At 46.0% G+C, this 14,103-nt stretch overlaps 1 protein-coding gene across 1 annotated transcript in view; it reads right to left on the bottom strand.

The window, feature by feature from the left end:
- SLC1A4 (solute carrier family 1 member 4) overlaps window positions 1-12,471 on the bottom strand; it is a 30,025-nt gene extending 17,554 nt beyond the window's left edge. Inside the window, exon 1 of the mRNA XM_061432798.1 lies at window positions 11,656-12,471. Coding sequence (XP_061288782.1) covers window positions 11,656-12,182 — 527 coding nt within the window. The 5' untranslated portion in view covers window positions 12,183-12,471. The remainder of the gene's footprint in view (window positions 1-11,655) is intronic.
- Between the last annotated feature and the right edge of the window lie 1,632 nt (window positions 12,472-14,103).

The following is a 14,103-nucleotide window of genomic DNA, read 5'->3' as shown; positions in this document are numbered from 1 at the left end:
GCCAACTTGTGAAATCCAAGGGAATGCTGTGTTGTTACAATAACTGGGGGGCATTCCTGGAACTGGGGGAGTATGTTTGGGCAGAAGTGCCAGATCCCAGCTATTTGTTCTGCTAAGAGTGGCAAAGTCCTGTGTAATAAATAGTTTCAAGGCCCTCATACTTCCCAATGTCCTGTATGACACAAAACTGTAGAGGAAAATCTTATTCATAACTTATTTGAGCTTAGAGACTAACTTTAAAGCAAGGTATTTTTGTGCAGTTTGAATATACACTGAATTTTCTAGGACTGAAACTCCTGTGTAAAATGTGGGATGATTTGTTTTGCTTTGTTCAGAATATTTTCAAGTATCATTCACTTTCTGGGAAATCACATCACTAATGAAAAATTGTAGGATCTGGGCCCTTAATCACACATGCTAGTAACTGAGTATCAGTCTGAATTTAAAGCTCTCTCCTTAATGGTGACTCTAAACTCAGAAGCAAGCACTTAATCATTTTGTTTTAGAGCATTCACATCTTGAAATACATTATTTTTACTATGAATTACTCTCCTTCAGTATTTAACTTTTAAAAACTTTACAGTATACTTTTTTATTTCTATTTTTTAAAATATGTAATAATCTCTTCTACCTATTTATCCCACCCTCCACCATCATCTCTGGCAACCACCACTCTGGTATGTTTTTTATATTACAGTTAAGTCATATTGATGTTTGAGATTATGTGTGGGGTAAAGTCTATTTATGGATTTCATTTCAGGATGAAATAAATTATAGAATTTTGTTATAAAAAAAGAGCAATAGAACTGATCCAGTTACACTAGATTTTGAAACCAAAACCTTGGCAGGCAAATAGTTTTTATTGAGCCTCCTTTGGGTCAGATTTTGTACAGATGCTAGACTGATGTTGAAGCTGAAACTTCAATACTTTGGCAACCTGATGCGAAGAGCTGACTCATTGGAAAAGACCCTGATGCTGGGAAAGATTGAGGACAGGAGGAGAAGGGGATGACAGAGGACGAGATGGTTGGATGGCATCACCGACTCAATGGACACGGGTTTGGGTGGACTCCGGGAGTTGGTGATGGACAGGGAGGCCTGGCGTGCTGCGGCTCATGGGGTTGCAAAGAGCTGGACATGACTGAGCAACTGAACTGAGAACTGAGTTGTGATATATGAAAATCCCACTGACAATCCATTTTTCTACTGACCTCCTACAGTAAGTCTGGAGAGTAAAAGCTCATCCTTTATAATCTGTGCCAAACATCCATTAATTCTTACTTCTGTGGATGAGTTATTCACAGTGTTAGAATCTCTAGGCAACAATTTGCAGGTATTCAGTTTCAGAGCTCAGCAGATCTGACTGCAGCCCAGCTTGGCAAGCAGAGTCTAAGAGGCATCCTGGTAGTCACATCTTTGTGTAATATCCTCCCCTTGAGTGTGTGTGTCATGGTGGAGTGTGGGGGTGGGGGCTATGACTTGCTTCTAGTCAACAGAATGGCACTAGTAGTAAAGAACCCGCCTGTAAATGTAGGAAACGCAAGTTGTGGGTTCAGTCCCTGCGTTGGGAAGATCCCCTGGAGGAAGGCATGGCAACCCTCTCCAGTATTCTTGCCTGGAGAATCCCAAGGACAGAGGAATCTGGTGGGCTACAGTCCATGGGTTGCAAAGAGTCGGACACAAATGAAGTGACTTAGCATGAATATGAGCACAAACAAAATCCAGTAAGGGTAATGGGCTATCACTCTTGTGATATGATTACATAAACGTGTGGGTTCTATCTTGCTAGAAGACACTCTTTATTGCTTTCTGGGCTTGCATATTGATGAAACAAGCCGCCATGTTAGAAAGACCCATATGACAAGACATGGAGGACGGTCTCTGGCCAATAGCCAGCTAGGAACAGAGGCTCCCAGTGTGAACCTCAAGGAACTGAATTCTGCCAACAACTGTGTGTCCTCAGAGGGGAATCCTTCCTCAGTTTAGCCTTCAGATGAAACCCCAGCTGTGGCTGACACTTTGATTGCAGCCTTGTAAGAGACTCTAAAGCAGAAAACCCAGCTAAGCCATGCTAGGATTCCTGACACTACAGATTCTGTGGGATAATAAATGTGTGACTTTAAGCTGTTAAATGGTGGTAACTTATTATACAAGAGATAATACACCCACCAACAGGGTTAACAAGACACAAAAATGACTTTGTTAGAACACTCAGGCTTCCAAAAGACAGCCAACAGCTAGAGACGGCAATTCAGCATTTCCTCACTTGCTCGTCTATGAAACCTGAATTGCTTTCAACATACTTAAAGAATACCCGAAAGTACATGGCTGTATTTAAACAGACAAGATGTGATCTGTGAATTAACCATTGCAAAATGGTGATCTGAAGTTTGATTCCTATTACAAGCATTACTTATTTTAAAAGGAAGGTAGAAACAGGCTAGGCATTGGTATTGGTTATTTGTTAATGTATAGATGAATAGCAACTTACTTTTGCCTATGATTTCCATTACAAAGCACCTTTAACAGTCTTGTTTGGTATCTCATTGCCATTTGCTATACTAGTTAGAAGCAAAAACAGGCCCTGAGCCAAGGTTTCGTCCATTCTATATCCACCACAGTAGTTCTCAGACTGAGCTGGCCACCTGCTTCTCTCCCTAAAAGGACTGAGAAGTTAAGGAGAGAGCTGGGATAGAAGCCCTCTATCTTCTCCATGGGGGATGATTTCCCCCACAAATACTTCACATCCTTCAGAAATGAGCTGTTTCCTCACTCGGTGCAAGCACAGCCTCTCCCATAGCCTTCAAACACACTCTCTTCCAAGGGTCACAGACCACTTGTTCAAACCCTACTATCTGGCCAGCCTGGTGTCTTTAGAAAGCAATAACCTAATACTGCCTCACCTAGAATGGATCTTAACTCACAACTTCTAGACCAATCTGTTTTCAGACAGTCTACAAAATCCAATGGGAATAGAGGGGTACATTCAATACTAGAGTCAAAACGGCAACTCCAGCCAAAAGAATCAAATTCCTAAGAAGAACATGATGTGTTCTGGCAGTTTCTTGTAAAGTTAAACATACACTTACCATATGACCCAGCGTTTCTACTCCTAGATATAAGCTATATGAATAACAGTATTATTCATAATTGCTCAAAATGGAAATGTCCATTAACTGATGAATGGACAAACAGCATTATGATAAATCCATACAAAAGAATTCTACTTGAAAATAAAAAGGAATCAATCACTAATATACACAACATGGAGAATCTCAACAACACTGTGCTGAGCAAAAGAAGCCAGACAAAGAAAAGTACATACTGAGTGATTCCATTGCCATGAAACTCTAGAAAAAGCAAAACTAATCAATAGTGATAGAAAGCAAAACTTTCTATCCAAAGCTGCCCGGGGCCAGGGATGAAGTGTGGGAACTGCTGAGAAGGATCATGGGAGACAAAAATGTTCACTGTTTGGATTATGGTAGTGATTAAGTGGTTTATCTATCTGTCAAAACTCATTGAACTGCATCCCTGAAGTGGGTGCATCTTTTGTATGTAAATCATATCTCAAAATTCCTTAAAAAGTTAGGACAAAAGATACAGTGCTAACTGCAAAGGAGATCTGACAACCAAAAAACATACACACATTCAACGGGATGACTGAACTTTTTAGATTACACAACTCAGCTCTCAAATATTAACCCCTTGGGAGGAAATGCCTGGGGGCAATGAGTTGAACCCACTGAATCACTCTCTTTTAGTTCCCCTCGTTGCCACAGGCCAGGAGCAAGAGCGCCCCCTGTCCCACCTGCCCTCCAAGGGGTAAGGGTGTGAGGCTGAAGGATTAAGATGCAGGGGTTAATAGTCAGCCGCCTGTTGCTCTGGCTAAATGAGATAACCACCATGGGAAAAGAATAAAAGCAAAATACAGCAATACAGCATAACCCAAATAAAAGTATATTGGGTTGATCAGTTGGGATTGTCATGCCCTGCTAAGCTAAGGAAAAACATAGTGTGAACTTTGGAATGCTGAGTCAGTGCAAGTTCAGAACGCTGCTTATGCACACACTTAAGATGTTTTCCCAAGGCATATGCGGGTCTATGACCTCCAGCTAGGTGATAGCCCTTGTACAAGAAAATAACAAATATAGTTTAAAGTAATCAATAAAATCGGAGATGTGACTGGGGACATAGGAGGCTGACTTCATCGTAACACAACAGATACTCTCTGCTTGCCAAGACACTAAATAAAAGTGATGTGGCTCCAAGGAACAGGGCTCTTGACCCAAGAGGTCTTGAGTCCCCCGGTCCCATCTTTAACACTTTAATTCTGTCCCTAGTTTCTTTTTTCCAAACTGTGCGTCAACCACTTTCAATCCCTACTTGCTGTGCTGGCCGCAGCAGTAAGACAAAACATTTTTCTCTACTCTTCATAGATCCTGCCTTTGGTGTTGTATCTAAAAAGTCATTGCCATATCAGAGGTCATCTTATGTTATCTTCCAGGAGTTTTATAGTTATGCGTTTTACATTTAGACATGTGGTCCATTCTGAGCTGATTTTTGTGAATGGCACAAGGGCTGTGTTTAGATTCACTTTTTTTGCATGTGGATGTCCAGGTGTTCCAATACCATTTGCTGAAAAGATGTGCCATTCTACTGCCTTTACTCTTTTGTCAAAGACCAGTTGATCATATTTAGGTGGGTTGATTTCTGGGCTCTCCACCCTGTTTCACTGATGTATTTGTCTGTTCTTTTGCCAACACCACACTGTCTTGATCACTGTAGCTTTCTTTGTAGTAAGTCGTACAATCAGGTGTGTCGGTTCTTTGATTTTGTTCTCTCTGCACTCTTCTTTCCCCTCTTTCCTTGGCTTTTAGACACAGATGCTGCAGTGAACTCAGGCTTTTTCTTACTGCTGAGCTCTCCTGTATTGATGGATCATCTGCTCCATCACACAAGCAGTTTTTTCCCCCCCGAGCTCTGTCTCCAGGCACTTTTCCCAGCTCCTCACATTGACAGAGTAACCTTGGGTGCTTTCAAAATGAGGAACAGGATCTCAGAGTGATCAATTTAACCCTTCATTTAGTGTCCAGAGATTGGAATTCACTATATCTCCCATTCACATTCCATACTGACCAGCACCATCCAACAGGACTTTCTACATTTATGCTGTCCAATATGCTAGTTGTGTGGCTACTGAGCACTTGAACAATGGCGAGTGCTACTTAGAGTCTGAATTTATTTTATTTACATTTAAATTAGTTAGCTTTAAATAGTTACTTGTGGCTGGTGAGTTGTGGACCTCACAACTCCAGTACAGATTTGTGTTGTAAGATCCACTGTCTGGAAACCAGAAGGATCAAATGCTCCTCAGGCTCACCTCTGCAGAACACTCAATTTCACTGGGTACTAGTATGCTTCTAAACACTGAGCTCTTCATTTTATTCAAATTCTCAAATATGTCCTTTTTTCTGTTATTTGATTCTGAGAAATGTTCTGGAATTACAAAATACCAGCTGTATTTCCCAGCTCTAAGGAGCACTCGGTAAAAGATGTAATACATTAGACAGAATATAAAAGAGCAGCATGCATCAGTACTTACAATGTGGTTTTGTGAACCTGTGTTTCAGGTTGTCTATGTGGAGGTGGGGGTGTCTATATGTGCATGCTACCATCTAAAGTGTATTTCTCATAGGGCGTCTAAGTCAAAAACATCTGCAAAAGTGCCAAGACTGTATTACTACATCCAGAGACCCAAGTCAGATCAAACTGGGAGAGAATGAATGGACGAGTCTTGCCAGTGCTTTAGGAACATTTGGACACATAGTTTAAAGCAAACAGAAAAACTGGTATAAGCCATGGCCAAACTTGTGAAAGCAGAACTACTGTGAATGGTACTGAAGACACTCGAGCAGCTCACACCATGAAAACTTACAAATGTTCCTTCTTTATACATCTGGTCCTGTTTGTTCTTCTGAGCCTATTGTCAAGGATGGTATGCATTTCCCTGTTCCATATGAGAAGAATGTAAAGCAATTTACTTTTGTCTAGGTATATTTTTTTTGTTCCAACAGCATTTCCTTTCATTTAACTTCAAACAGTCCTTAGCCAACTTATGCACATTTCAAAGACTCTTCAGAACAGGATATGACACTGTATGTACACCTGATAAATATTTATCATCTGTAGTGTTCATTGTTACAGAGTTAGCTATCAGGGGTGTGCACCTTCAGATCTTGGTACCCCCTACAAGGTCAGGAGCAGAGGGAGAGCTGGGGGTGATGGGCCCACACTATGGAGACAGTAGGGGGTCGGGGAGTAACCTGTCCTCTTTTTGAGGCCCACATTCAGTTTTAGATTCCTGCTGGAAAGGCTAATGCCGGGCCCCTAGGGTGGGGGGTGTTGGAGGAAACAAGGCTAAGAGGACCACTCATTCTCTATATCAAGTAGCCTGCAGCTGTCCCCAAGAGGTTGGGACATGCTAGGATATTAGAGAGACACTCATATACTAACTCTTTCGATCCCTGTAACAAATCTGGGTAGTAGCTACACTATTATTAACCCCATTTTACAGATAAGGAAACTGAGGTACAAACAGGCTAAATGACTGTCCATACAGCTAGTAAGTGGTAGTGAAAGTATCAGTTGCTCAGTCGTGTCTGACTCTTTGAGACCCTCTGACTGTAGCCCGCTCCTCTGTCCATGGGATTCTCCAGCAAGAACACTGGAGTGGGTTGCCATGCCCTTCTCCAGGGGATCTTCCTAACCCAGGGATCGAACCCGGGTCTCCCACATTGCAGGCGATTCTTTACCATCTGAGCCACTAGGAAAGCCTGTGGTGGTAAAGCTGTATTCAAACTTGGGTAGCTGACCTCAGTGTCTACTTCATCACTATCCACACTGTCTCCCTGGATTTATGTTCTTTAGGTCTGGTGTCAAGCTAAAGAAATTAGTTTTAAATTACAAGCTACCAGTTTCAGTGACTAGGTAGGCTGAGAAAACTCCATTAATTTGGATCCATGTTTGATTTGCTAGGAGTCTTCATCTAGCCTACAGAAGGGAGAGACATAGGTCAGATAACCTGCTATGGTCAACATTTAAATAAAAGATTCATCATTCACTCCCTTGACTGTGATCTAGGGACTCAGATCTCAGTCGCTGACAGTTTTCTTCACATCTACTGAAGAAATGTGTTCTTTGCAGGCTGAGAGGCCTCATAGTCACCCAGTTCTTGGGAAAAAAACTAGGACCTAGAGCCTCCTTCCAGGGGAGGAAGCCTGCAGGGGAAAGGCTCCTAGCACTGTCCTCTGTTGAGAAAATGAGCGCAAGAAAAGCAATAGAGCCTAGAAAATTGGGCAACAGGCAAAATCTCAGTTGTCTTTACCAGGCACACAGCAGCCATGGGTACACTTCTGCAAGACAATGGCCCAGGGCCATTCTCCAGGCTGCCAGTGCAGATGGTGCCTTAGACCCCTGCCTCCTTGGCACATCAGTGTCTGGTTTTCCATTTCAAAACCACAAATATTAGCACTCAGAGGAAGGTTACCTCAATCCCTTCCACTGACAGGTGAAGAAACCTGAGGTCAACTTTGGAGACCAGACATATGTCATGCAGGGGAAAAAGAAAACAGATGTCGGGGATGATATGTGAGGATTTCTGCCCCATTTCAGAATGGAAGGCTCTTCTGTGTTTAGTTTTGATTTTCTCCATTTCCCAAATGTTCCACATTGTTGATTCTGTTAGTCCAAAACATAGCCACTGTTCACCAGGATTTTTCTCCAGGCTCCATGTGGTTCCCAATAGACCCAAAAAGCTCTATTAACTTCAAGTCATCCTGAGCTCTCCACACATCCTTTTCTTCCCACCCACTCTTTATTTCAGAGTATGAAAAGAGAGCCGGGATTCACAGGTGGTGCTAGTGGTAAAGAAAGTGCCTGCCAATGCAGGAGACATAAGAAACACAGGTTTGATCCCAGGGTCGGGAAGATCCCCTGGAGGAGGAAATGGCAACCTACTTCAGTATCTTTGCCTGGAAAATCTCATGGACAGAGGAGCTTAGAGAGCTACAGTCCATGGGATTGCACAGAGTCAGACATGACTGAGCCACTTAGCACACACATAAAAAGAGAATCATCCCCATTAACTCATGTGAACCGGAAAAACATCATCACTCATAATCTTGCTCCATTTATAACAAGAGCAAACATTACTGGGTCAGTCCTATTCTTAGAGCTTTACAAACATAACTCATTCAACCCTCATCACAATCTCAAGAGGCAGGTGTTCTCATGATTGCCATTATAAAGACGAGGAAGCCAAGGCACATTTATGGACATGTCCTAGGACCCACAATCAGTAAGCAGTTAGAGACCAAGAACTCCACAATGATTGGGTCCCTGAAGACCTGCTTAAAAGTCACTCTGGGTCACATCCAGTAATGAGTTCTGACATTCTCCCAGGTTCCTAAGCATGGTGCTCAGAAGGAAACCATAACTTTCCCACCTGCCAGCTACTGTCACTTCTCAGCTCTCTAAGGGGCCTGCTCTAGCCTCAGCCCCACGCCCCAGTCTGCTGTGCTATTTCTAATCCTTGTGTTGGGAAATCACAACACTTGGCAATGGCATTCTGAATTTTCTAAAAGGCTCAATCAGTATCTGTTAACTTCATTTCTTTCTGACTTGAAGTTCCATCTTGAAAAAATAAATTAGAAATCATGGCAGAGAGATCCAGTGGGAGTTTGGGGCATCTCCACCATCCAGAAAGATCATGGACTTGAGCAAAGCCTTGGACACAGCTGCACTAAATCACCTGAGGCTTTTTCCACTCCTTCCAGGTGTGGAAGTTCTAGGCAGTTACCAGGGGGCGGGCCTGCAGGATCATTGAGGTGTTTGCCTGCAGTCTCATTTCATCACTCGCCCACAAGGCAGAAAGGACTGCACCCTGCCTTTGCCAGGGAACATGCCTGGAGTCACATGAAATCAGCATCCGTGAGGTCTCTTTGAGGGAAGTAATTTTATTTATTTATATATTTTTTACTTTTTGGCCACACAATGCAGCATATGGGATCTTAGTTCCCCGACCAGGGATCAAACTCACACCCCCATTGGAAGGTGGAGTCTTAACCAATGGACCACCAGGGACCAGGGAAATCCCAAGGGAAGCAATTTTAAAGCATTTACCCAGAGGGTCCCCAGACTCAGGAAGCACTTCCACGTGACTCAGGATTCTGTTTCTTCTCACATGGGCTCAAAGAGAACGTCAGATTCAACCCACATACTCGCTTTCCTTCACTGAAGGGGCTCGACTCCTCTGCTTACAAGAAGTTAGTGTCATACCCTACCTGGTTTCTGGTCAGCATCTGCATCAGGGCAAACAGTTCTGAGATGGGACTAGACCAGCAGCATAGCCTCATTACTATGGTGTGCTGATTTGGGGAAGGAAAGAGTGGGAGAAATAGAGCCCTGAACCAGAGGGGAACCAGACCCATAGCTCTTCTCTCCCTCTTTTGATAAACCACTCTGTGGCCTTGAGCAAATCACTTAATCTGCCTCAGTTTTCTGAGTGGTAAAATAGGGTCTACCACTTACCCTACCTTTATCTGTGAGCTCCTGGATTAAATAAGGTCAGCCTCTAGAAGCATCATGAAACACTACCTACTTCCAACAAGCCATGACAAAGGTTGTCTTGGTCCTTCGCTGTGTTTTCAGCCCAAGTCACTGAGAGTCTACACTTATACTGGCCACTAAGTCATGATGCCGGGTCATTCACTTCAGAAGCAGGAGTTGAAGAGACTCGGATCTAAAACTAGAAAACCACAACCAGGAAATAAGTCCCTTCTTGGGCTCGTGGTAATACGGTAACCCCTCACTTCTCCCCCTACACCCTGTTTCTTAGTCATTGCCTCTCTCTTGGAGACAAAGGAGTGCTACCAGTCTCCCTATGGGGTACCACCAACACACCAGAACATCTACACTCCTTGAGCCACTGATCCCTGCAAAAAAGACTCCTTTAAGCCCACAGTCATGCTCCCTCACTGATACATTGAAGGTAATAAGTCAAAGGCACATGAAACACTACCTACTTCCAACAAGCCATGATGAAGGCTCAGCTGGTCCTTCTGTGTTTTCAGCCTGAGCCACTGAGAGTCTGCACTTACACTGACCGCTAAGCCATGATGCTTGGCGGTCAGTGTAAGCGACCACTACTCTCAACCTCAGTAGACTTTTTCAGTATCCACCTAAAAGTTAGTCCTCAAACCGTAACAATCTCTAAAGACTCCACATAATAAGCTACCAGACACTAGACAAAGGCTATAACTCATCAAAGTTGTAATAGGCCACCTCCACCTATCTTTTTGGTAAGAACTTTTTGGTCCCCCTTATCAGAGAGGTTATGGGTTTTGTTTTGTTTTGTTTTTCTAAAGTAAATGCCTTTGACTTTTTTTGTTGTTATAACTTTTTTTATATTTTATTTTATTTTATTTTTTAACTTTACAATATTTTATTGGTTTTGCCATATATCAAAATGAATCCGCCACAGGTATACATGTGTTCCCCATCCTGAACCCTCCTCCCTCCTCTCTCTTAAGTGGCAGTCATCACATTTTCCAGAAGGAGAAATGGAAACAGCAGGAAGTCAAGTCACTTTGCTCAGTGTTTGCTCTTTTTCACAGCCTCAGCAATGAGGAGCTTTGCTTCAGTGACTCAAGACAAAACATATGTCCAAGACTCTGATTCCAGAATTATTGAAAACCCAGAGAGGGAGCCAGCCAAGCTCTCCCCACTCAACTGAACCTGGCCACATCAGTAAATGCCTCTAGGTTGAAGTTTTCCCATCTGTGAACTCTGGGCTAATGGAGAAACCAAAAGAAGCTGAGGCTTTGGCGAATCCACAAAAACTACATTTCTAAGGATGAAATGCAACTTTAGAGTCCCCCGAAGCAGCAAAGTTAACTGAAGATGCTTCTTCCTCCTCCCTCTCTAGAATTCACATCTTCCCACAAATAAAGCCCCTTGAAACTCACAATACTCTACAGTGGTCCTGACTATGCAGGTGGCGAGCAACCTATCCCAAGCTCCCCCGGAGAGACATGTTTCTGGGCAATGAGCCCTGAACAACTCACTCCAGCCTTGTTATTCTTGGGTCCACTGACAACCCTTCAAAAAACTGCCAGCTTCTTCCCAGCCAAAGGGCTGAAACAGATGCCATAGATTACAGGGGAGAATGGCCCAACAGGCAAAATTTAACCAGTGCTCTCGGAAGCTTCTTTGCACTACCTGGGGAGAAAATTAGGTGAGAACATAGGGGCGTGGTTGGAATGTTTTTCCCTAGAGAGGGCAGCCAAAGAGTATGAGCGAAGTACAAGTGAGACCTCTGCCTCTCTCTAGCACACTCCCACCTAACGGTAGGACTGGTCTTGCTGAAAGATGGAGCCCTGGTCCTTGAAAATGTCCGGTGCGACCCGGCTGACATTTTCACAGGTGTGGTCAACACTCAAAGTCTGTAGACGTTATTTTGACATTTAAAACTGTTAAAGGCCACCAGCAGCCAATTAAGAATGAATACGGGGGCATATGAACTAGAGTGCATTAATGAGCTGGCGTCTCCCACTGAGGCTCAGGAAGGTGGGGTGGAGGTCGCGGGGACATTACCTGGTCAGGTCAAGGAAGGAGTCCACTGTCTCTTTGGGGACCGGTGGGGGCCCCGAATCCTCCAGACCCAGGTCGCTGGACTGAAGGGTCTGCGAGCCAGATCCAGGTTTGATGATGAAAGCCAAAGCAACCGCGAGAGCTGAAGCTCCTAGCGTGGTGAGGCCGAAGTAGGCGATGGCGATGCCGCCCAAGCGCCCGAGAGAGCTGGCGTCGAGGGAGGCGGCGCCCGACACCAGGCTGCAGACCACCAGCGGCAGGATGATCATACGCAGCATACGGAGCAGCATCTCGCCCGGAAAGGCCAGGTAAGTGACCTGTGTGCGATTCAGCTGGAGTCCACGCAACGCCGCGCCCAGGCCGGCACCCGCCACCACCCCGGACACCGTGAGCAGCACAAGCCCGTGGCGCCGCAGGAAGCCGGCGCAGCGCCCCGCGCGTCTAGCAGTGGTTCCGGGCTCGCCAGGCCCCGCTGCAGGCCCCTCCTGGGCGCTGTCTAGGTAGCCGTTGGTCTCGCTGCTTTTCTCCATGGCGCTTTGTCCGTGGCTTCGAGCTGGAGGAGGCGGGGGACTCGGGCTCCGGGAAAAGACTCGGCTCTCAATGAATGGATCCCGTGGAGCAGGCGAGGTCCGCTAGCTGTGCCTAGCGGGTTCTCGGAGTCGGCCTGCTGGGGTCCCCAGCCTTGGCGCTGGAGCAGGTGCGGGAAGGACCAGGACAGACGCGGGAGACCGAACTAGAGCCCCGGCCCGAGTGGATCGCCCCGAGCCCAGCCTCTCACTGCGGCCACTGGCTGAAGATGATGCAATGAGGGAGCTCGCAGAAGCGGAGAAAAACCCGAGTGCCGAGCGGCTTAGGCCCGCCCCCTTCACACCCACCGCCCCGCCCCCTGCAGCTCCGGCCAATCAGCATCCGAGAAGGGCCGCCGCGCGCCTCGCGCCGGGCTCCAGGCCACCGGTGCGGGGGGAGGGGTGGCCGCTCCGGGGCCGCCGCCTGAAGCGGCTGGGGCACGGAGTGAGCCGGCGAGTCCCGGCGCCCACAGCCTCCGAGGCCCGGCTAACCGAGGCGGGCTCCCGGCGACCGCGGAGCGGGCCGCGGCCTGAGAGACGGCCCGGGCTCGTTGGCACCTGCCGGGGCCTCTCGGGCCGGCCGGGGTCTGGGCCCTCGCGGCCAGAGGGTCGGGGAGAACGTGGAACGCCGACGCGTTCCTTGTCCTGGGGATTGGGGGAGGGGCTGCCGGCACCGTGGTACTGTCACTCCAGTGCCGCCCGCCCCTCCTGCGAAGGGGCCTCGCGCGGTGGGGGGGATCCGGAGGTCCTCCCTCCACATCTTACTCCTGCGTCAAGTCCCCCCTCTAGTCCTGTGTGGTTGCGTGCGATAAAGCCTTGACCCGGCACAGGCCTTGACGTTGAGACAAAGGATGGATGGGTGGATAGGCAAATGCAAAAGCCTTATCACCCTCCCAATAAGAGGTCTGACAAAGCTTTACTCTTAAGTGAAACGGGGTCCTTAATTTAGCCCCTACACCCCGCCACTTCGCTCCCTCGCGTGCTCCTAGGCGCTTGGCCTAAGGCCACCGGCATAGGCCCTGGGTCGCCCGGCAGCTGTCTTCCGTTGTGTGAGCTGAGGACCGAAACTTGGAGAAGAAACAGAGCTCTCACCACCACTTCCAGTTGCGTTTGTTTCTACCGTGTACCTTCAGCTGAAACAACCCACTGGCTTTTAACCTTTTCCATCCCCTGGTCCCCAGCCATCCCATGAAAGTAATGCAAAGATTCAGCCAGCTTGCTGAGATGTTTCCCTAAGGTTCACATTAGATTCATTTCCTTTTTATTTCAAGTTTTATTTAACAACTGCTCTAGTCGTGGCAGATATAAGAGAAGTCTATGCAGAGGCGTCTTACTGTCACATATATTAATTAGATTTTCATATTCTCTCATTCTGCTTTTGAAAGGAATTGTTCTTTTAAGACATCTGTGGAAGGGAAGCCTTCTTATGTGTGGCTAACCTGAATTAAGGAGGAAGACCATTTACTATAGATCTCTTGGTGAAAAGGAGTCATCTTTGAACATATGAGCATCACTATCTGTGCAAATCATAATGCCTTAGTAAAGAACTTTAAGGAGCTGTCCACATTTTGAGACAGCGAGGATTTCATTGCCTGAAGCCAGCCAGCTTGTAGGGTCTTTTGAGGGAGGGGGTATAAATCAAGTGAAGAGCTTACATATTTTTATCTGGTTTTGCAGAGCAGTTTATTTCTGTGTGCACTGAAGAAAGGAATCGCTATAGACACACTCTCTATTTTGCCAACCAGCCCCTCCCTTCATTTTGACTACCACTTTTATACAAAGGGCTCTCAAATCAAGCTGCAGAAATGAATTTCCAATGGCCTGCTTTACATCTCCCCCTGGATATCTTGCAGGCATCTCAGCTCAATATGCTCAGGACTGAATT

Source organism: Bos javanicus, chromosome 11 (assembly GCF_032452875.1).
Source record: "Bos javanicus breed banteng chromosome 11, ARS-OSU_banteng_1.0, whole genome shotgun sequence".
Lineage (NCBI taxonomy): Eukaryota > Metazoa > Chordata > Mammalia > Artiodactyla > Bovidae > Bos > Bos javanicus.
This window is presented reverse-complemented; position numbering and strand designations above follow the sequence as displayed.